The sequence below is a fragment of the Amphiprion ocellaris genome, chromosome 13, assembly GCF_022539595.1.
Source record: "Amphiprion ocellaris isolate individual 3 ecotype Okinawa chromosome 13, ASM2253959v1, whole genome shotgun sequence".
NCBI classification, from domain to species: domain Eukaryota; kingdom Metazoa; phylum Chordata; class Actinopteri; family Pomacentridae; genus Amphiprion; species Amphiprion ocellaris.
In genome coordinates, this window is record NC_072778.1 from 14793573 (window position 1) to 14818277 (window position 24705).

A 24705-nucleotide genomic window follows, 5' to 3' on the forward strand; every position below is an offset into this window, starting at 1 on the left:
TGATAGAGAACCCCGTGGAGGTATGAACAGGTAGAACAAAACACAGCAGTAAAGCAGCGATGGCTCTCTGTGGTCTGTAGCGGGCATGTGGTATGAAATGCAACACTATTTGACACTATTACGGAATAGCTAAGACTTATAAAATCATAATGAAGCCTGCAGTCATAATACAACGTTATCTAATCTCTTTGCTTACATTACATAGGCAGTGACCCAGTAACAGCGGTTTTACTGACCTTCTAACTAAAAGAATACAAAATTCTTTGTTTATTTGTGGTGGCACTGCAGATATTAACTGACTAATAAATTATTTCCATATTATTATTTAAATGTTAGTGTGCGGCCTTAAATCCTGCCCTTTCTACTTGGAAAAAAAGTGGTACGAACCAAGAAAAATGTTAAGAAAATTACAAAAAAATGCCTGAAAACAACAACATGACTTCATGTGCGTCATTCAAGTTCAGCCGTTCTTCACAAAACACTGTATTGCCACTGTATGTATATTGATGGCAAAGAACATTCCTGTAAAGTTTGCTTATTCCATGCATTTAAGTGACACTGACACATTAACATTTGATGACCAACAGTCGGCTGCTGAGTAGTAATGGATTCATGAGCAGTATGTTGTAAGAAATCAATAAACAGTTCAAATGTAGATTAAAAGAGCTACAAATGCTGTACACAAGAACAAACTGAAGCAACGCAACATAAGTAATGTGTTTGCCTTTTTTGTGTGGCAAGGTACAGTTTATTAAACGCATATATAATAAGGAAGCTGCAGTTGCACAGCTTTTTTAAATGTTTTATGAGTAAAAACAGATGCTATTTTGATTCTACTCTGATTTTTAAAACAGGCTGATTAAAAGCATCTTATCTTTATTCTCTCTTCTTACTCTACATTTGAAAAAGTCCTCATGTTGGGGTTCGGATAAGGGTTGGGCATTGGATATTCAGTTGTGAACCAGATTGTGCAAAAAAATTTTTAAAATAAACTAAAATGTACATTGCCCAGCACCTGGAAACTGTTATAGATGTTGAGTCCATGTTTCTTTAATCACTGTAAAATAGCTAATGAAATAAGTTACACTTTTGTTGTACTTGTTGAATCATTTATGTCATTATAACTTTGTTATGCACAAAAGACATGTTTGATTCTCTCTACTTCTTGCTATGGTTGTGTTTTTTGCATACAGGTGAAGGACTTTATATTGCAGAGGAAAATTAGCCCACAGTGAGGAAAAATGTGACAGGAGCAGAAATGCCTTTAAACTGCTCGAAGTTCAGAGGATTAATGGTTATAATGAACTGGAACCATTGAATTTATTTAGAAATGCTTTTGATGTAATAAAAATAGCCATCAGGTGGATTTTCAACTTTGGGAAATTTAGAAACTTCACAAATTCATTTCAATTCATTGACAACTTCAGCATAAGTAGATGTAAAAACTTGTACTGACTGCAAGCACGAAATAGCCACAACTGGAAGGACTTTCAGAGACGATAACTAATGAAAACTGGATAATTTTAACACTGGGAAATCCAGAGGTGAATAAGGACTCCTTATCTTGTTGAGGCTGAGTGTTTTCCTTGGTTCCTCCTTCTATCAGGCAGTCAAATCGCCCCTTGTGTCATGTAATAGATCAGAGGTCATGCTTTAAAATGATTGAATGATTGCACTGAACCCTTTGCTACCGATTGAAGGATCAGTGCAAATGACTGGAGGGCAGATCATATTACTACAGCTATGGTCCCCAAGCAGCACAGCTGCTGCTGTATTTTGTGTCTGGGGCTCAGTTAGCAACAGTAGCTGCCACAAACATGCACTCATATTCAACAAGTGAGAACAAGTTGGTCCAAGTGCTGCTCGGTTTGCCTCAGTACTGCTGGCTCAGATTTATTCTGTCTCTAGACATGACCTGCGATACGCACCATCATCCAGGGTCAATGTGTGTGTTCGCAATTGAGGAGATAACATGAGGAGATTAGGACATATTAACCAATGCTTTGGCAGTCAGGAGCACAGATTAGAGCTGGGAGGCTGCGTGACACTGGCCTGTTGTGATGATGGTTTACGTGTCATCATCCGCACCGCTGAAGGACTGCCTCACTGTCTGCCTGATTGCTACCCATTACATCATACTGAACATGCATCGCAGCCCTGTGAGAGCCTACACACACACACACACACACACACACACACACACACCAACAGAGCAGAGCACATGTGTGGTATTCACCATTACACTGACAAAGCGTCTTCTTATCAGAACACACAAGAAACATGTAGTAGCCATTTTTTTGTTAACCATTTAGCATCCTGACGCATCATGAAGCTTGAAAACTAATGGGTCTTTTGGTTTTGTTTTCTTCTAACTATGATTGTGAGAGAGAAAAGCAGAGACAGCTGTCAATGTATGCTGGCAGGGGCTGATGACATGTGCGATGTCTAATTATCTCTCCAGTCAGTGGATTAGCGCGCTAACACTAATGGCTGCCATAAGGCCACAGGCCCTGGCAAACACACACAAACACAGTTGAACAAAACTCAAAAATGTAGATCAGATAAATTCATTCAGGCTATTCTTCTAATAGGAAAAGGAGGGATGTGCTGTGTTTTGGGTACTGATAATTAAGGGGGCTTGCTGCCATACAAAATGGTTTTGAGAAAAAAAAAAAAAACAGACCAATGAGGTGACAGCAGAAGGCACTGAGGTCAAGAGGAAGCTTTTGGGAGGCATTTAGCAGAGAGATCCATGGGTGCTGTCTAAGCTGGACAATGCACGGATGACTGCTCATTGGTACAATTTTTAAAATCTGCCTTCACTTGACTCATTGTGTGCACATATGTGTTTGCATGGGAGCTTAGATTCACTACCAATTTCCGGCTGAGGTGCAGCACAGCCACACAGATGCAACACCTCTGTGCTGTTGTTTATTCAGCCCAGTGCACCGGCCTGTCCCGCTTGATTGCTTGTATGCATGCTGTAAAATTAGATTTCAGTCTACGATAATGACTCGCGGGCCTCCGGTTCTCGGCATACTGATTCAAGACGCCCTACTGAGGGTGTGTGTTTTGTATGCGCGGCAAGGAAGGTGAGGAAGAACGAGGCCATGTGCGACACAGGAGCTCTACACCGTGATGGAGCTTGTTGAAGTAAAGGGCACGTCACGTCATACAGGCCAATTGAGTTGTGTCAGGAGTCATACAAAACAGCCACAGAAGGCAATAGAGAAGCACTGTACACCTTAGTGAACAGAAAATCATGCTGGAGGGAGCTGGAGAAGAGAAGAGGATGACCTACCGGAGAAGGAAAAGGCTTTTTCAGACAGTGCAAAACTTTCATTTTTATTATCTAACTGTAGTATTTAATTCACAATGACTTTGACAGGCCAATGAGGTGTGATGTTTTAGGAGGAAAAACTACGTTTTCTTGTTTGAAATCTATCTTTTTTGACATACAGTTCATTTAAAAATGGGATGAATTCATGCTGTGATACTTATGCAAACCCTAATTTGAATAAGCTATGGAGGGTTAAGCAAACCATTACATAGCAGAGGTGCAAAATGCCAATGCAAACAGGCAATATGATATATCATCAGAATTACTGAATATAAAACTTGGCTCTTTTAGCTGTTTTCCTTTTTCTGTAGCTGCTGTTGCAAAGTTGGTGAGGAGATTGCAGAGCATACACATCACTGAGTCGGCATTAAATTAGATAAGGCAACTGTGGAATACCCTGGACACTTTCCAGACGTTTAACCACCATTGAAAAAGAAGTAAACAAAAATCTGTCTCTTGTGCAGCACATAAAAATACAACCCAGAAAGGGAGACAGGAGGGGAAAAGACAGAATGTCTGGCTGGCACAGCGTTTAACACTAGTGTTTCAATTCTGATCCCACTCTTGACTAAATGTTCTTGAATGTCAGCTTAGCAACTTTTCTGTAGCATTTGGCAGCATCAGCGTACAGTACACGCTCTGTATGTGGAGGACAGCGCGACTTTTCTAGTTTTTAATCTTGGTTTCGTCTGGCTCCCTGGAGTAGCCAAGTCGTCTCGGGGGCTGGCAGGCGACATGATGGGAAAAATTGGGTGCCTGTTTGAATCTGAGCCAACATTAGCCTTGGCTGGCAGGGCGGCACATTACTTGGTTTCCCTTGAGATGAAAATGTAAGGGTTTTACATAACCCTGCCAGCTCCCAAGATGACCCTCCAACTGTCTGCATGTGTCAGAGCCAAGCTGGCTTCGCCCACGTGGTGGTCAGACAGTTCTGGTGTTGCCTGCACAGAAATCAGGAGCTCTAAGGAGCGTTTAAAATGTTAAATAGTCACAGTGGAGTTATTAGTGTCTTTCTGACAGTTATTGGTGTTATTAGGGCTCCACAAGTGAGTTCACTCACTGTTTCATACCAGCTAGCACAGTGATTCCACTGTGATCTGGTTTGATGAATATTTTTTGTAGACTTTATCAACCACTATTCTCATTGGAACAGATCCAACAAACATGGCTCAACTGTCAGTAATTAATGAATACGGTAGTGAGGAAACTGTGACTATGCAGTTGTGTTAGTCAGTATTGAGTCTATTGTCTGAACTGGGGAGCAGAGCCAGACTAATGATGGACATTTTTTAGCCAAACAGGAATCCTTAAATCTGGCTTTAAAAAATAACTACTGTTTCTTTTCCCCTTTGAGTGGGACATCTCCGTTTTAAAAATGAGACATTAAGGTTCCTCTGCTGAGCAACCTATGCAATAGTGACGCAGAATCTAACTGACATCAATCAGATCTTTGCCATTCCTGTTACTGACCTATAGAAAAGTACCTAAAATGAGGTCTTGTTTCTAATACGCATCACCAGGATGTAAAAAACTTGCTAAAACAAGCAACTTAATGCCAGCAAAATAAAATCCGAAAAGAGTTGAATTTCAGAATTTTTTTTGCTGCTTTTTGTCTCACAATTAAGTGCACAGAATACACATCCAATTTGTTAAAGCCTCAAGAGTAAACACTAAAGGAAATGGAGAGCAAAGAAATGAAGAGGGGGCAGTCTGCCAGTGAATGTCTGTGTTATGACTTGGGGAGAGGAACAAGCTGTTGAATAACTAGCAGTGGCATGCTGCAGTGTTGGCAGAGGACCAAATACAGTACACAGTATAGTGTGGAGCCTATTGACGAGGACTGGTGTCATGTGAGGTAGCAGACAGTAGTGGAGAAATATTGGTGAAGTAAAGTCAGAAAGTTAAACCTCCAAGATTTCCATGTAACCATTATTAATAAATGTACACTAAATGCTTCTTTTTCTCCAAGCAAGCCAATATGTGGGTCTACTTGTATTTTTTGTCTTTTTCTGGAAATATTAATAATAAGCAAAGGTTTGCAAGGTGTAATGGTTTCCTACTGGTCTGGTAGCACCTATCACTTGGTGAGAATCAGCACCTGAAAGTGGCATACAATTATATAATTATTCTACTAACAAAAAATGACCTTCAGATACACTGAATCCCAATGGAATCAGGGATGCATGAATATAAAAATTAAATTCTGGTTATTTAGTGCACTGTTTGTTTTGTTTGTCCACTAATTAGCAACACATTAACATTCTCCATTTTGGAGCTGTTAAAGTTAAAATTATTAATGATTGGATGTTAAATTTACAAACGGAGATCTGGCCTGTTAATTATTCAAAGTATTAAGACAAGCATTTGGAGAGAGAGTATGAGTGCAGGTGTTGTGGATAAGGTATAAGGACACCGACGTAGCTAAAAGATGCCAGAACTGAAACTTTCCCTAACAGGAGTCATTGCAAGTGAGGGTGTAAATAGAAAGAATATGATTGTATGCTTCTTGAAAACAGGATGCGGCTTTATTTTTTTTAACCGTTAATGCATTACTTGAACCTCTTCTTCTCCCCAGTAAGTGACAGTAATGTGTGTATACCTGTAATCTGCATCCTGGCAGCTGTCAGGAGCCACTTTGCTAGCCTCCTATTAACGTTGTGCTGACTCAGCAGTGTGCCTCATTACCCCAATTAAGTAGCTTCACGTTTGTTTACTCTGGGGAGAAGTTACACGCTGCTTGTGTCACAGTTACTTTACCCTGACTTCTCTACTGATTGTTTAGCTCAGATTTGGAACCAGACTGTAGTTAAAATGTGGACTTTACCGAGTAAAAACAATACAGCAAGTCCATTAGTGGCATAAGCTGGGATTTTAGTGTCAAGCTGGGTGAAGGTCTGTCCTATCTGAGTCAGGCAGTGGGAGTGATGGAGACTGTCTACATCAGGAAAGCTGCTAATGTGAACATGAGGGATAAAATACACATGCTGCATATGGTGATGTGGAATATAAAGCAACATGTTCCATGCAGGCATGTTTTTACTGCCTGGTGTGCTATAAATATGAATATGTTAATATAATGAATTCACATTTGGCAAGCGTTATTTATTAAAAGTAGCCTTAAAACAAGCAATGTGAAAATATTACATGTAATCCAGTCTGGTTAAAGATGCATTCTGCTCTCTTCCACTTTGCCTTCCAGTCTCTGCAGCCTTCTTAAATGACAAGCTGTATGCAAATGATGGAAAAATCGTGATAAGGGAGATCATTTGCTGCATGTACTATATTTATGAGAGCACTGTGCAATTTATGGACAGCATTTGACAGTTCAGATTCATTTAAGAGAGATTTTTTTTCAAATAAATGACCCTACAGGTTCAGAATAATCTTTCTCACACTGTCACTAGCACGGTGCAGATTTACAGTATGTGTAGTATGACATGGTGCATATACATGTAGAATGCAGTACATGTAAATTCAGTCATACCAGACCAGTGCACTATATTTCTGAACAATGCACTCTCAATCGCTGGCTCCTTTGTATCACTTTGTGTGGCTGTTGCTAAGTTTGCCATGAGGAGAGAACCCGAGGTGCGCAGGCAAATAAGGGAGACGTGTTAATTAAATAGACAATGATGGAATGTAATAAGTCAGGCAAGTTGACTCTGCTTCATTTCTCTGTCGGTCTCCAGAGTAGTTTCTTGTTAATGTTGTCATGCACACCCACTCCTGCTGTTTGCTTCGGCTTTTAGTTTAAGCCCCAGAGGAGTCCGAAATGAACACTGAATCAGCATTTCTGTCCAAATCTGAGAAAATATGAAAATGGAAATATGTGCTTCTGTTTGTACGTATGACATTAAGAGCCTGTTCACTTATGCAGTAAGCTGCTAACTACTTTTACAGATGAAAATATGTATCACACCAACAGAACATGCATTCTGCTTCTCATTAACATTTTGTAACAGACTTTGCTGTAACACTTTAATGTTAATTTGCAATGTAAAATAAAACTCCTTCATACATGTGGGATTAGCTGCATTGGTCTCATTGTGGCTTTAATTTGCATTCATCTCATTGTTGTCTGCTAAAAGAAATAAAAGTTTATACTTCAGGTGCACTCCCTGTCCATCTGGACGTAAGTAAAGGCGCAAGCAGAAGTTTTATATAATGCAAAACTTCACACTTATGCTCTTACAGATGACCTGAGTGGTCAGTTAAGCACAGCAGAACTTACAGTGCTGATGTGACATTGACACTTTCCTGCTAGCCTGCTCTCTCTAGGCACCAAATCACATTATCATACACATGATTTATTCATGCATAGGCTATTTATGTATCGACTTAGACAAACAGAGTTGTTGCTTTCGTGCAGAAAGACAGACAGCAGGGGAAAGAAAGAAAACTAAACTAGCTGCTGTTGCAGTATGAATGCATCCTGTGGCTGCACGTTTGCGTCTTGTCAACATCGCAGTAATGTGCAGTAACCAGTGACACACCACAACAGGATGCTTCGGTATAAGCAGCAACACTATCCTCCTCAAATGTAATTGCACCGTGTCAACTTTGCGGTGAGTCACGGCCATGCATTTTACATTTGGATGTGGGAAATGAATGGTGCTACTACTCATTCCTCTTGCACCTCTACTTACATTTTCTTGGCTGAGTGGGCAGGAGATGAATTATTTTGTCAATAAGGCTGAAACAGATTAGATAGTGGCCTGAATGCTGAGCAACACGGGTGCAGGACCTCATTCTGTCTCTATGTAACACATCACATTACTGATTTAATTACTTTCTGAGTTCACTGTTAGTTAACAGCAAAATAAGCTAATTGACGGATATAATTAGCTGAAGTTCAAATATCTACAATGAAAAGAATAGAAACCAAAGGCTGCCCAAAGGGTTGGACGTCAATATAACAGGTTATTGTGTCACCAAAATTGTGAGGCATATGTGATTTACAGATTAAGGATCAAACAAAAAACAATGGTGTGAGCCTTTAAAGGAAATGCTCTCAATTTTCAAGTCATATTTTAAACAATGTTGACTTTCAAATTAACATTTAAACTGGCTGAGCTTGATGTAATTAATCTAACTGTTAATACTGGTCATTAACAGGATGGTTGCAACAAAATTCTGTGCAAAATTCTTCATTATCTGAAACTAATGTGACGTTCAACCCTGTGATTCAGTTAAATCAAGTAGATATCTTGTTGTTTTCTTACAAAGATCCTTTTATGTTTCTATCTGTCTGTTACAGATCAAGAAAGAAAAAAAAATGTGTTCTTGTAATTTTATATAGAAAGAGTGCAACTTTGGGAGATACCCAGATGAGTTGACAGACTGCTGAGGCCTCGTATTAGCTTCAGATAAACCTTCAAATATATTTTTCCACAGAGCCATTTTATTTCTGCAATGCAGTCAAATTTCTAAGTAGTTTAGCATTTTAGAGCTCCTATAATCTAAACCCAGTCAGTGTGAGGCAAAATTCCTCTTGTGTCTGCCGTGAAAGCCGTCAAGTCAGTGCAGAGAAGGTCAAGATATCTAAAATTGAAAGTGAGTATTCAAATTTAAGGCCACAAGTGCACAGTACAGCCTAATTCAAGTGGAAATACTCCCATTCCTTGTTGAGTATATCTCCCCTAAATATCAGACATACTGCTTAAGCCTTATGTTTCTGTGTTTACATCTCCATAAGAATAGTTGTCTGTCTGTATAGCCTGAAACTATAAACACAAAGTCTTGCAGCCGTGTGAATTATAGATGGATATTTACACAGATCTGCCCCCCAGGCACTGCCTTTTGTTTCTGCTATGGAGAAACAGAACAGAGCCAAAGACAGAAACATAAACAGAGGGAACTGAGAGGAGGATTTGAGAATGAAGAGAAAAATGAATCAGGAAGTAGTGAGACAGACTGAGCCAGAAAGCAAACTGTCTGATTGACAGCAGGTAGACACAGGCCTGAGGATGGAGGAAACGTCCGAAGCTCTCAGCCTGAGGTGAACATGTGTCTTTATGCTCCCTGCAGCTCAGCAGAGATGAACTGGTATGATTTGAACTCATCCTCTGAGGCGCTACAGTCTAAATCCACGTGCTGCCGACGTGTTACTCTGTCAAGCATATCTCTGGACATGTGAAACCAATATCTAGCTCTCTGTGTCGGCCCCTTCAGCGCAGCACTGGGATCAGAAGAATTAGAGTTAGGAGGCTGCTGTCTCTTTCAAAGCCGCTTAATGGATCTCAGTGTTCATACCTTTCAGAACAGGTGTCAACAATCCACCAACTGCACATCCACTCCAGCTTCTCAGTGGCACTTTTGTTTTCACTACTTAGTGTAACAGCCGCCATTAATGTGTCACTGCTGTAATCTCACCATATGGGGAAAAGAGACAACCAACCCATTTCTAACTTCCAAACTCCATTGAACTATTTTTATAGCAAACTATTCTAGAATCAGTGGAAATCATTAATAGGTGCAACACAAAGCAGTTGGAATGTTGTTGTCATGGTAACAGAGTGACAAAGCCGACGTTCCTGCCTAAATCTCTCAAGGCATGCAAACTTACATCAACAAAGACACGACTTTTTCGAACTTTTCTGAGGTAAACGCAAATATATCACCATCTCAGCAAGTGTGTTAGTTTTTTAATGTGTTAGTTACTCCTTCTGGCAACTACATTGACAAACCATTCTACACTGTGTGCCTGTGTTTCCTGCTGCACAAAGGCTCTAACAGTTTCCATTTGCATCAGCATTAATGACGTGTTCATGAAGCGCTTACGTAACAGCTGTAGTCTCCCCTCCTTCCTTTGTAAATTCAGTCACGTCCAACTGGAGCTGCAGACAAACTGAATAATACATCTGTACTTCTCTAGCCAGACCTCTGCTAGTATACCACTTCTTTATCTCGCTTTCCCTCCCTCTCTTTCCTCACAAGGGTAAGTGTATGTGCTCGACTTCTTCAGCGGGTGAAAAGAAAACTATCAACAGGTTAACTCACATCTAAGGGCAGGAAAACTTTCAGATACAGCAGAAGACAGACCAACACATTGCAGAAAACATATCGGTAGTGAGAGAGTTTATCTCTTACCTATCAGGAAGTCTGAAAAGGAAAGCAATATCTACAATCTTAGCACTCTATTGAGGGACAGATGATAAATGAGGTTGTCAAAGAGCCTGAGTGCCAGACAGAGCAGGGTATGGGAGCATGCTTGGAGTACAAAGGTTTTCTATTTATTCATTTTACTACATGTCTTAAACTGCACAAAGGCCAGCAGCATAAACGGTATGCAGTTATATTTTCATGCTGCTGCAAGCACTAAAGTGGGAGAAGGAAACATAGGTGGGGGAAAAGGTGAAGGAGGGAAACTAATATTAGGTAGGGAGAGAAGGAAGGAGATAAGGAAGGAATTAAGCAGTGGGCAGGCTGCAGCCACCAAGACCAGAGAGCCACAGGCAGAAGCAGAGGAAGCAAAGGGAACAGGACGGGGTTTGCTGACTTGCAGTCTGGAGCTGAGTAGATCACTCTGTAGTCATGAATATATTACATAATCTTCTGGACAGGAAGATAAAAGAGTTTTGTCTTTTTTTTTGTTCAATGAGGCCAGTTAAGGTGAAAGCACATACTGAAATTGCCTAGTCATTGAACTCATTAGGGCAGCAGCTGCCGCCATCTATAACCCCTTTTCTTTTTGCGCTTTGTTTTGGTCTGTGCATGCGCCTCAGGGTGGCAATGACCGAGTTAATGGTTCGGGGTAGGGAGGGGTGGGCAGGAGCTACAGATGCTATGCTCCTCAGTTCAACATGAGGGATATGCAGGCAGACACACACACACACACACACACACAGTCACACAGACACACTGCTCTGGACTAAGCCCAGGGAGAGATGCCGTCCTACAGGTTCTCTGCAGCCAAGCATTCCCCAGTCGTATACCATGCTCACACACACACACACACACACAAGCGCTCACTTGCATTCATGCACGGACACACACATGCTGGAAAGGGGCAGAAGCATACCAGATGCTCTCTAAAAATGGGACAGGAATGAAAGAGAACTTAGTTCGGAGGGGCGGAGGACTATCAGTTCACACAGAATATGAGAGAGGGGGGAAAACAAGACGAGGGTGGGCAGGGAGGGATGAGGAGCATCAGCAAATCAAAACAAGGAGGGGGTGCGAACAAACCTTCGGGCTCTGCGCTCTCTTTGTGGACAGCTTGCTTCAGCGGGCAGCAGAAGATTTCGTGACACTTAGCACGAAAGGGGGACCCTTTACTCCTTATATCCGCAGAGTGGATGGAGTCCTGCCGTAACATAATGTACTCCTGGGTACCTGGGGCAGCGTCATCCTGGACTGCGGTGGTGCCATAACAGAATGAACTGGGGTTAGAAAGCTCACCACACAGAAACCGAAAGAAAAACAACAACAGTGAAAAAAAATCACAAGGCAGAAACACAGGCAAATCAAAACACATCAAACATTAGCAACAGCAACAGCTTTAAATAACAGTGCTATAGCACATACTGACAGAGAGAGCAGGAAGAGAGAGAGACTAGAGGAGGACCACAGAGAATAAGAAATAAATAGACAGGCTCAGATCAAGAACACTAAAAACAACTCAAATTAAAGATAACCAAATTATAAACAGTGGGGGCTTCTTTAAAAATATCCTTGATCGCTGAAAAGGAAAAGTGTTAAAATAACACAAAGAAATGAAGGGAAATAAGAACAATTGTTCAATGTCAGTGTTATGGCAGGCTTTTAGCAGGCACTAAACCAGGAGATGCTGCGCTTCAATGAGGCGATAGTATAGCTGGTAGAGGATTATTAAGTTGTGGGATTGCAAGGCAGGCGTGCAGTCTTCTACTGAACATACCAGGCCACTGAAACTCAGGTCAGGTGGTGATTGTGGCTCCACCCAGTTTACTGTATGAGTAGGCAAGCAGATGCAAACACATGCACAGGCCTCCAGGTCACACTGGAGCAGGAAAGATTTGCTTTCATGAAATCATGCTTACTGTAAGTGGCATTAGCTTCTATAACATCACTCTGCGTTTGTCTATTGGAATTCTGAGATCCTGTGAAAATCCCTGTGTTTCTTTCTGTCTGTATGTGTTGGACCTATTTGCATCTGCCCTCTTCTGGGCACAGTCCCTGCTTGGCTTCGATCATTGACCTATTTTCTCTGTGTTGATGGATTAGCTACAAGCGAATCAGCCCAAATAAACTGTATCTTCTTTTCCTCACCGATTTGAGTGCCATGCCTCTCTCTGACACATTTATGACTTAATGAAAATGACTATAGCGAAGACTGGTAATCAGTGGCCTCTACCAAACCACTACAATGCTTAATCCCCCTTTCATTCATGACATGTGTGACCAACATAATTATTTTCAATTTTCGGTCCGACTTAGCTCACCAGGAATATGGCATCATGAATGATATTAAAAACATACACACAACTCATTTCCCCATGCATACAGTTATTTATGATGACCTGGTATCAACTCTTCTCATGCTCCGATAATATCACAAACTTGTACTGCACGTAAACTTTGGCCAGCCCTATTCAGAGGTCTGAAATATGAATGGAACACAGTGCTGCCTTAGTTTCTACTCCTGGAAAATCACACTAAGCTACTAAATATAAACTAAAACATTACATACACAGACACCTACCACACACTGACTTCAGTGCTGTTGTATTTTTACACTGAGAGCACAGTGTCTTCTTCACAAAAAAAGATCAAGAAGCACACATGCTCTGTCTTTGTGACTAAAACACAAACAAAATACAGTTAAACAAAAGAAAAACTGCCAACAAGTCATAGAAGCATCACAGGGATCCAAGTTAATATTGCTTTTTCATGTAGATTTAGGAGCTACTGGACACTGTGTGTACACACAAATGTATAGAAAAAGCTTGGCAGTGAAAAATGCTGTTTGGAAATAAGGTATGCCCTCATCTTAAAGCAATTATTAACCACTGAAGCCCAAAACCTCCTCTATCTCTGTTTTATACGAAAAAACAGAAAGGATTGTCAAATTTTCAACTAAAGTTCTGTGAACATGATGTGTGTGATGCAACGTTCAGGAAAAATAGCCAAATAAAGCTTTAAATCATGATATTTCATTGAATTCACTTTATTTTATGTGTCTCATTTAAGAATTCAACTAAAATAAAGCCTCTGTTTTAATTAGATTTGTTTAAGGAAAAAAAAAAGCTAAGAACTTTACATGAACCATGAAGCCACATGACAACAACTGAGAGACACTGACTGGGTTTACACAGAGCAAAGATGAGACAAAAAAGAAACAAAGTAAAAATGCACACAGCAAAAAATCTGTAGTATGTGGATTATTTTTCTCCAGTATTGGTAACACTTCTGTGAACTTTGAAAAAATTGTAGATACTGATTGTAGTTAATCCAGCAAATAATGAAAAAATGTACTTTATGTGTAACTGTGTCAAACTGCAGAAGACATTTGTGAGATCTCTCTACTTCTAGTGACAGTTATGCTGTCCTCTGGGAGGTGTGGGACTTTATAGTCCAGTTAAAAATGAGCCCACAGTGAGTACAACTGTGAGAAGAGCAAATAAATGGGGTTTAGACGGCTAAACATGACCTCGGTCCTCGATGTGCGATATGTAAACGTATTGTGCAAACATTTTACAGACTTCAGGTGTTTAGATTCTTATCAGACAACACCACCCAGCTGAAAGGTCTAAAATCTATTTTGTAGCATAGCAACAACCCGAAACACAGTGTTAGAGTCACAAAGAACTTTAATGACGGGAAGAACGTTGGGTCCTACAACAGGTAATTTTCCCCCTACAGAGCCCTGATCTCAGTAATCCCTGTGTCATAAAAACTATGTTCCTATACAATTACCCTCAATTACATTTTAAGGCAAACAGACTTACGGCTCCACCTCCGTAATGAAGGCTTTCTGGCTATTTTCAAAGTGGAAGTGTGTTGTACTGGTATTTACTTACTACTACTTTTGGAGGACAAAATATATCTTTTTCAAAACATAAATGAAAACGAGGTTTAGTTGTATAGGAAGGGGATTTTTGTGAGAAAGGGCTGCAACTCTGTAGAGTCAGGCTGGGATTACATGATGAGACAAGATGCTGTGACAGAATAAATACACTGAAGACCTTTGGCTTCCAAGATGCTGAAGAACAACCTGCCTCCAAATTATTTAGAAAACCAACCTCACTCTACTTTTGGTAACTTCTGTACACTGTATTTTTTATGAATGAATCTTGGAATAGTTTGACTACACTGATCTATTGAATATCAATCCGACTTGAGTGGGCAGAAAATGTCAGCAAACTTCTGCTCTTTATTGACAAAATCCAACACATTCACTATTAATGTAACATTATTCAATGCTGTGTTGAGAAAACATGAAAAGGGGAAAATATGATTGCTATCGAAATTCCACCAACATTTTTATCCGTTTCTTAAACATCAAGGTCTGGCTGCACCACTCTATCATTTTGTTATTGGTGAAAAAAATCTTTGACCTTTTTTTGTATTTCTTTTAAACCAATTATAGTCATCGTGCTTGGGGTTAAACAAAGGACATGACATCGCTGTTTGCTCAAAATACTAATGAGTGGAATTGTTTTGGTGCAGCATTTGCATTCAGGGAGATGAGCACTGTCGATAAAATGGATACTCCACTGAAAAAACAGAGCTTCCTTACTACACAATCCACATCCTCCGTAAAACTTGAAATTTTCAACGCGGAAGTTTGCTTGCCCGGAGGTGAACATGTATTTTATGACTCTGTAGCACCCAGACCTGAATCTTAAATACCCGAACTTGCAATAGAGAACTGCAGATGAGACAGATCAGGTGAAAATGATGTTCTTCTGATAAAAATGCTGAACTTTTTGCACTCTGTAACCTCCGCAGTGCTTTAGCAGGGCCAATAAACTGGGCCATAGGTCCTGAAGACAAACTGAAGCCTGAATGCTGTACCAACCAGAAATAGTTTACTATCCTTTATGCTTGGTTGATGCAATCCTCCCTTCCTCCTTCTTGTGTTTACTCCATAAAACGCACACACACACACACTATCCCTCACCCGGTGCAATTAATCACCACCTGCCTTTTCTCCTATAGGACTTATCAGTATCTCTGTGCCTCTTTCAGACTCCTGGATACTGTAACCTACTACATTAACACCCCCCACACCAACAAAAGGTCCTGAAAACCCAGCACATAACATCCATCGCAATCCCTTGCCAAGGAAACCACAGCAGCACTGAAAGTTTAATGGTGCTTGGGAATGACAGAGACGATGGAAGTTTCCTTCCAGGAATATGACCCCATTCTCTGCTCCTGAGGCACAGAGGTGCTGCTACTCTATTTGATTTAGTGAAATTCAGCCAAGCTAAGATACTCCGCTCCTCTTAAACTGCACATAAAACAACAAAAAACTGTAAACCTGTTCCCATTTCTTTTGTTTCTTTCCAAACAAGCTAAACGAAGACTGAATAGTTTGTTTCATCACTGCAGGCGATAAGGCACATTGAAACATGGTTGTTGGCAAAGAGTCAAACTTTAAACAGCTTACTGGCATGTGCAGCTGTTTTCTTGGTGTCATCCTCATGACCCTGTCTGCTCCTGTTTAAGTATTTCTAACCAGCATCACCGCTGAGGTAGAAAATAGGAGTGTGTGTGAAATCCAGGAAGAACAAACTCTCGAAAAAAAACTTCAACAAATGTCCAATTCCGTCCGGTGGAATTTTAATGAGCCAGCTAATTGTGAGCTCAATAACAATGAATGACAGCGGAGCTATGAGGACAATGACTGGAGAGGGGGGTGGGCACCATCTTTTATGGCTTTCATCCTTGCCCCGGCCTTGATGAAGAGCACATATTGGCGCTGAAGGAAGCCTGATGGATGATACAGCAGGGCCTGGGACCTCTTTCTCTATCAGACCAGCCACTCAGGGTGAGGTGTCACCCAGGTTCATGATAGTTGGTGATCTATAGGTACTAGTGCTACCACACTGGACCTTCAGCAGACAGCAATAGATGTCCTTGCCTCTCTGACAGGAATAAATCTCACACTAAGGAGAAATGGGTACAAATAAAGAAGGGGGAGGTGGGGAGTGTCAGGAGAATGACAGGACATGTTTAGGGTTTATGGCAACAGTATGGCAGATGTGCTATCTGTGTGGGCAGTGTTTATTGTATGTAGCGTAAAGCAAGTGAAGTGCAATGACCATGCAGTGCTTATGTTCAAGTGTGGATGTTTTTATGGGACAGGAGGAGGCCTAATGTGACAAAGCATCATCAGTGACACCCAGGCTCACAAATACCACCTGCCTCATGTTCAAATGGGGTTCAAGGACATGTTTAATCAACTGAAGCACTGTCAGGTGCAGAAAAATGAACCACACTCCTATATATGCGGTGCAATTTGGCAAATTTACTCAAGTCATGGCTTATATACATCAAGAAGGCAGAGCACATTCATCACGGCCTGACGAAGAGCATACTCACGAAATTAGAATCAGAATTAAGCACAGAAACAGGTCTGTAGCCTGAGGTTTGTGTTTCAGAAATAGCCTGGCCTCAATGTGGTTTTACAAGGAGTGGAATCTAGCACATTGTCTTCTGGGATGCCTTCGGTTCAGTGTGGCTCCATCTCAAGAAAGAATAGTTTTATTTTGGCTGTAAGTCACCTTGCAGGCAGCAGAGGAAGTAAGTCGAGTTGAACTTGAGGTTTTCTTTGAAACGCAGAATGAGCTTGCATTTTTATTCATGCTCTTTCATCCTTCTGAGCTCATTGTTTGTCACTCTCTCTATCTCTCTTTTTTCTTTCTCCTACGTATTCTATGTTCTTTCACGTTTCAACCGGAGACTTTATGTTCTGATATATGTTTGAGCAAGTGATACATCCTTTTGTAATCAACACACTTATTGCTAGACAACTGCTGCAAAGACAATTTAATAAATACGAAACAATTTCATTTCATTCATTTTTGGTAGCAATATATTTATCACTTAGTCAGGTTTTGAGTATTGTTTCATTTTGTACTTATATTTATTATATTTAATTATGGCTGTTTAACTGTATGACACAGTGTAACTTAATGCCTTTAAAGTGTAAAGAAATGTAAAACAGCAAGCATGTTTTCAAATAAATGCTTGCGTGCTTTATAGGTAGTATAATTTCATTAGTATAAAGAAGGTATGATCCATAAAAGAGCACAGGGGAAAACAATTTTCACTAATGTTGGCAATTACTCAAATGCAACACAATGCAGCTCCAGCCCTGCTGAAGCAATTCATTTATGCCTATGCACAGTATGTAAGGAAGCTATGAATCTGCCTCAGATGGCAGTTGGCCATCTCATTTTATTTATACATCTAGAAATTAAGTTGTATGGAGTGGCAACATCCTCATCTCATCTCAGACCCAAAGTACCTCATGACACCCAGATAAGGGGGGGTCCACTGAACTATGACTGAAAAACAGAATTTGATGCAGCTCCACCATGACTAAATCTAACCTTTACTCAGATTTTATGTGCTTTCAGGACCTGGGATATACTCTAACATATGAGGCTGACCTTGGAGGCACATTCAGATTATATAATGGGGGGTGGGGGAGGAAATATGGACATGGAGCTCTTCTGAATAGAATCACTCCTACTCTGACAGATTGTCCCATACATTACAGTATAAGCCCCATCATTAGAGGTTTGGTTGGTGTTTGTGCCTACATGTGTCTGCATGGTGTGCTTGCAGAATCGGGGAATGAGCAGGTGGGGGAGAGCAAGAGTAATACTTTTGCCTGCCAATATGGCATGTCTGCAGAGATGAATGTTATGAAACCGCTGGTGGCGGCTCAGTGATAGATGCATACAGCACTCATATGAAAAAGTACTGATCCAGCATCAAAGAGTGGCCTTGCAGAGAGCCCATTTCGCCTCATTCTGACAGCATCCTGAGCTTCAGGATTAGTAGTCCACGCTCACACTCATGTGAGTCCCCCTGATGAGTCAGAGATATACTGTATGTACTACACCATCTGTCTATGAGCATGTTTGTGGTGGGCTGGTCAGGGATGGGACGTACTGTATATGTACAATGTCACACTGAAAAAAAGTCACTCAGCAGCACTGGAGAACATCTCTGCATAAAATTTCCAAGTTTTGGACAACTGAGCAATTCAGTTTATTGTGTGCGTTCAGGAAGTTAGACTATCTCTGTAGTTAAATGGTCAGTAGGTGGCAAACAACATTGCACGGTCACACATACTCTGTTAAGCATTCAAAATAGTGTTATATCCCACCTTAAAACAAGTTCCTTTGCTCTGTACAAGGACAGAACAAAGTGATATGATTCTCACCTGTCAAAATGTTACAAAAGCTATTTGGACATCTGATCACATAATTTGACCAAAAAAAGAGGAGTTTTACCTTCTAAAGTTGCCTCTGAAGAGCTATCTGAAGTTTTGATCCTCTCCTGTCACATTTTCAGTCACTGTAGGCTCAGTTTTCACTGCAATATAAAATTGCGTGCCTCACTGGAAACAGGACAACTATGGCCAGAAGCAGAGAGAACTCAAACATATCTTCTGTGCAGTATACCAAAGTTATACTGCCAAAATACATAAAGTTATTTTTGTTTTTGCTTTTCAGTAATTGATAAGAATTTGAAATCGACATAGACGTGTAATAATTTCCAAGCGCTCACAGGTGTTACCAATGCTGGAAAAAAAGTGGGAGCTCTATATATTATAGATATTTTTCTGCTCACGTTTTAAATTTGTTTCTATACTTGTCTCCCATCTGCTTTGTGTATACACAGCCTGCAGTTCAGCCCAGTTCACTTGAAAACTCTGAATTTTTGTCACCATTTTGGTCAGCTGAGCCACTAATCGGTTCTTGGTGCTGTGGACGAGCACAGAATTTTATGTTTTGTTTTGTTTTTTACAGAATCTGCTTAGAGCTAACACTTTATTTTGGGAAAATTTTTAAATGTGATATTTAGAATAAATTGATTTTGATGAAATGTCAGAATTTTAAGCTTTTAAATTTTCCAACTGAACGCCACGTCACAGATGATTAGTTCAAGGCGTGTTGGAAAGTTGAAAATGTGACCACTCAGTTCACGTTCTGTGGTGGATCAATTCCGCAGCTGGGTTTTGGGGTTCAGAGGTGTAAGAAATTAAAAAAGGAAAAAATTGTGAAAATCTAATTAAAAAAACTGTAACTCATTTACTGTCAATAATTGCACAACCCCTAAGATTTATGTTGTGTCCCCAGTGAGGTTGGGGATTGCTGGGGTTTAGCACTATCATTCAGTCATGAAACCTTTTCCTCTTTCATGACCAGTAACTGCGGGTCCATTCAGAACAGACACAGAAAATAACTTTCCATATTAAATTCCAATGATAATATAGCGATAAACTGTATGTTTTTACCAATCAGTTTCCTTTTTTAAAAAACTATGCTTCTTGTGATCTATAATCAAATAAAAGAAATTGTACTTTTGGCTTGAGAATTGTCTCACCAAATGCAAATGTGTATTTGTCATAAATACATTACAGCACTGTGAAAAATTTTCACATATCCTAGTTAGGGTCAGAGTGCAGGGTTCAGGGCCTCACTTAAGGGCCCAGCAATAGCATCACTGGGGTTCGAGCCTTCAGCCTTCAGATCAGTAGCCCAGAGACTTAAGCATTAAGCCACCATTGCCTCAAATAGAATTGTTCACGTAAAATTATTATCTAATGTCCACCGGAATACTTGGCTTTCATGTTTTTCACAGTTGTTCGCTTTGCTTTGCTGACGTGATGCAGCTGCATTGGAAACTGCTCATCCTTTTACCTGAAGTTCCATTTAGAGGCCTGAATGCTAAATATAAATGAATACAAACTACTCTTGTTTCTCTTTTTCACACTGAAAACTGTTTGTTGCACGCAGCAGGTTAGTAATGGGGTTTTAAATTCCTGTAATTCATCAGCTGCTTTGAAAATATGCCAAGTTGAGAAAAATCAATATGAAGAGACTATCTGGGTCTAAACTCACTCACTCCCTCTGTTTCCTGAAACACACACACACACACACACACACACACACACACACACACACACAACATGCTGCCACTTTTTTTTCACCTCTTCTTTTGTCAATATGCTGTTGTGGGTTTTTTATTGGCGGAATGACAACATCTACCACACATGCAACAAAACATGCAGACACTTGTGAAGAAACTTGTTAGCATAAGAACAATGAAAAGCACAATGATTTTCATGGCAGTGAGTCAGACTTAATTGCTGGGACCTACCACGGTAAAACTCACTTTTATTTTTTATTTATTTATTTATTTGTCAGTACGTGGCTACTGCAGGAGAATTAAACGCTGATAAAAGACAACAACCCATGAAAAAGAGCACATGAACATGCCCACACACACATAAAAATGCACACACTGGCCTATAAAACATTCCCACACACACACACACAACCTCCATCCCTCTCATGAATTCATACGTGTCGTGGATATCGTGTCAACAGACGGGTCAAACGCTCCTGTTAATGCAGATAAATGCTAAAGGTCCCTTTCACTGCAATTAACAGCTGACAAGAGTAAATAGGATTGTAAAGCATATACTAGTGCCTGGTGATCATTAGGCCTTTGAGTTTAAGAAGACTGAAACATTGTGGGAGGAGGTTCAAGTGTAATAGGATCAACAAAGCCTGAGCAGTGAGCGACACCAAGTAGCTTATAATATATCGTATATCAAATCCGCTTCAAAGTCACGTATGATTCGTGTGTTCTATTCGTGTCGACTCTGTGCTCGCTGCTGAACGTCATACAATAAGGTTACAAGGATGGAATGACGCATTCCTTGTCCATCACACTATGGTTTGAAGGCATTTGAGAACAAATTTTATGATGTTCAGTTCATCTTCACGCAGGGATTTTAATAGGAAACATCTGTCGTCTTTTATGCTTAAGACGATTAGCACGTGTGGTGTCAACTGCCTCCTCGACAAAATTATTATGAACTAGTGAACTATGTGCTGGAAGCACTCTTGGATTTGCAAAGATTTACCTAAGGACTGACACACTTACAGTGGATATAAAAAAAATCTACATAAATCATCATAGTCAATTCTGAACACTTGGCAGTGTTTTCTATGAATATTATATTTACCTTGTTTTCAGGTTAAAACATACATTTTGTGATTGTAGGCTATGGAGCCTTGTAGTGATTTTAATTGAATGAAAATGGTTGTTAATAGTGTTACCACCTTTTTATTGTTTCATATTTAAAACCAGCATGTTAGTTATGTTTACCATTCAGAATGTGAAATCGCTGAATCAAAAATAATGGCTTCCCTTCAATATGACATCCGTAAAACTACTGAACAAAAAAAAAAAAAAAAGACTATCATTAAAGAAACAAGAAAGGAAGCCAGACATTGCTCGGTTTATTATCTGCAACAGCTGGTTGACTGTATATTGGGGTTGAAGCAGCACATTTATTACTTCATGCTGAAAAAATTGTTCTATATGTGCATCTGTGTAGGCTTTAATAAAACTCTCAGCAAAGGTTTAAAGAGTGAACCACAATGGCAAATTGTTGATTCAGTAATAGATTCAGAAAGATGCTTTGCTGGTATTATGGAGAGCTGGGCTCTGCTTTTCTAAAATCCCAGTTGATCGCATAGCACACAAATAAACAGGCTCACAATATGTGACCTTAGTCGACAGAGGCGGACTGGGTGAGAGAAAAACAGCCGGCACTGCAGTAGTGTGTAAACCGAAGTTTAAAGTTTGCAAAAGTCACAAATGTGTCCTCCATTGGTCCAGTGGTAATAGTGGCCTTAGAAAAAATGTTCGCTGCCAACAAAACGCTGTCGTCTAGCGAGTTGCAAAACAGGAGGCAATCTTAGTGCGAGACCTGCAGCTCAGAGCCAGAGAGGCGGCGGGTCCACAATGCTGGATCACGAAGCCCAGCATGACTGTCTGCAACAGATGTGCTATAAACCCTCTGTAGAACCCAGTCAATCCGATCTGGTAAGAATCCGGCCATTAGCAGTGGACTGGAATCAGGGTTTCACATCAAATGTTGTTTAATGAATTATTTTAACCCACTTAACGTGTGCTTTCCTCTAGCCTAGTTCACATAATGGACACAGTATACTTGTTTTCTGATGTAGCAGGACAGCAGCAACAGTCCCCCACTCAACTCTCTGTGCACTTATTCAGTGCATGGCTCACTAAGTGCACAGGCCCATTTTACTTCCATCCATTGCTGAGAGTTAATGTGGGGTCAGCATGTCCTGCTTGAGCTGCTTAGTAACCTCTGTCCTCTCCGACACTGAACATGTAACACAATCCTTCTCTCTATACATCCTCCTCTTCCACATATCAGCCTGATTTCACAAAGCACTGATGGAGTCGAATTAAACTGAGGCAAAGAACAATGCAGGCACAGAAGATTCAGCAAACTTTTAAATCCCGAGCGAAGTCTTAAGCACCACTAAGCTTTCACAGGTTGTGACAAGCTTCTTAATTAATTACTTTTCTCCCTAAAAAAAAGTCCTTGATCCAACAACACAGTAGTCTCTCGCAGAGCAGATATGCGGGGCAGCTTCTTCCTCTGCCCCCTGCCAACCAGATCAGATCCCAGATGGGCATCGAAACTTCTCGCGCTTCAGTTTATTAATGCATATTTACAGCCTTTCCTGTTGTTCGGCTCGGAGAGGCAGCAGAGGGAGAGGGGGTGGAGAAAGAAGGTGGAGGAGTGATGGACAGTCTTAAAGAACAGGAGTAAGAGGTGGAGCAGAGAAAAGGAGGTTGACCTTAAAATGCCATTAGTGTGAGTCTCGTGCACTACAGAGAATTTACTGGATATTTGCAGCAAACACAAACACTGGCGGAGTCTTACAGTCTTTCATTAATGGCAGATCAGTGTTTGTCAGAAAAACAGCAGCAAGGAAGGAAATGAGAAGAAAGAGATTGTTAGTTTTAAAGTAGAAAGGGATAAATATCAGTGTTGTTTTGTCGCACATTCTGCTGCTGCTGCCTGATCTGATCCGGTTACTTCTTTGGATTTACTAAAGCTGACATGGCATTACGATGCACCATTTTTTTTATTGATTGTGATTAGAACGATCAGATATGGGTAGCATTACTTAGCAACAATCTCCCTTTTCAAGAATTTAAGGATTCAAGGATATTTATTGTCATTGCATTTCTGCAACGAAACTTTGTCTAGTTGTTGTCCCTGATAAGGCCTACCACTGTGGTGTCGTCGGCAAACTTTATCAGGGTGTTGGAGGAGTGGGTGGGGACACCATGATTATGGTGCTAGATGTCAGGTTCCCCATCCTGACATTCTGAAGCCTGTTGGTCAGTGGTTTGATTAAATTAACATATTTTTATACTTTTAAAAACATCAGTGTTGTTGATTTTGTGTTGATTTGAATATTCAAATAGAGCTCTGAGCTTTTAAGTTGTTTCTAGCCCATGATTTTTTAAATGTGAGTTTGACATGATGTTTTATAAATGTTTTAATGATGTCTTCATAATATTAAAAGCTTTCTCTATACAAGTAAATGCAGCCTGTGCAGCGTATCAGTATAGAAAAAAAAATCAAGTATTATTTTAACAAGAAGATAAGAACATAGAAGAACAAAATTGAGAGGATTGAGCAATAGCTTTATACAATACAAGTGAAAATACAATTTCCAGAGTAAAAAGATTCCATTGGTATTATGGTTAACCCTCCTGCTATATTAGCAAGTGATGAACACACTGTCAGTTCCAATTGACCCAAGTCCCAACTAGCTTGGCCTTGATGCAGGATTACATAAAGGATTGAAATCCAGGCATTCAGAGAGAGGAGATTTAGGAACAGCTAACGCCAACGCTATCTGAATCATCAAATATATGGGATTAGTGTTTGATGGGTCAGTTTCCTGATGATGCATTTTGAGAGGGACAAAATCTCTTAGTCGTTTTGCTTGTGTTGATTTGGGAGAAAATCCAGGCATTTGTTATGCTTTGTGAAGGGGACTAAAGCAGGAGACTGTTTGAAAAAAGAGAAACAGGAGAAGCAGGAGGGGACAATGTTCTGTTCCCATCTCAACTCTCCGACGAACTGAACTGGAACAAATAAGGTTATTCCACAACAGTAGTCATTGTCTAACTTCAGTGACAGGAGACCTCAACGATCCAACTTATTCCCTTGCTCTTCTGCTCCTTGCATGTGCAGTTATACTTAAATTGAATGATTTTCACACATTGCATTGAAAATTTACAACCCAATCCAGTGTTTTGAAAAACTCTTTTATAAGTAAAGATGCCAA

The 24705-nt window shown here is 40.3% G+C and overlaps 1 protein-coding gene across 3 annotated transcripts in view; it reads right to left on the reverse strand.

Moving 5' to 3' along the window:
* fgf13a (fibroblast growth factor 13a) overlaps window positions 1–24705 on the reverse strand; it is a 101871-nt gene that overhangs the window by 42085 nt on the left and 35081 nt on the right. For 2 of the 3 annotated variants that reach the window (XM_035946653.2, XM_023266876.3), the window contains exon 3: window positions 11528–11695. The exons of the other annotated variant lie outside the window; for it this stretch is intronic. In XM_035946653.2, coding sequence (XP_035802546.1) covers window positions 11528–11695 — 168 coding nt within the window. The remainder of the gene's footprint in view (window positions 1–11527; window positions 11696–24705) is intronic. 3 annotated transcript variants of the gene reach the window in all.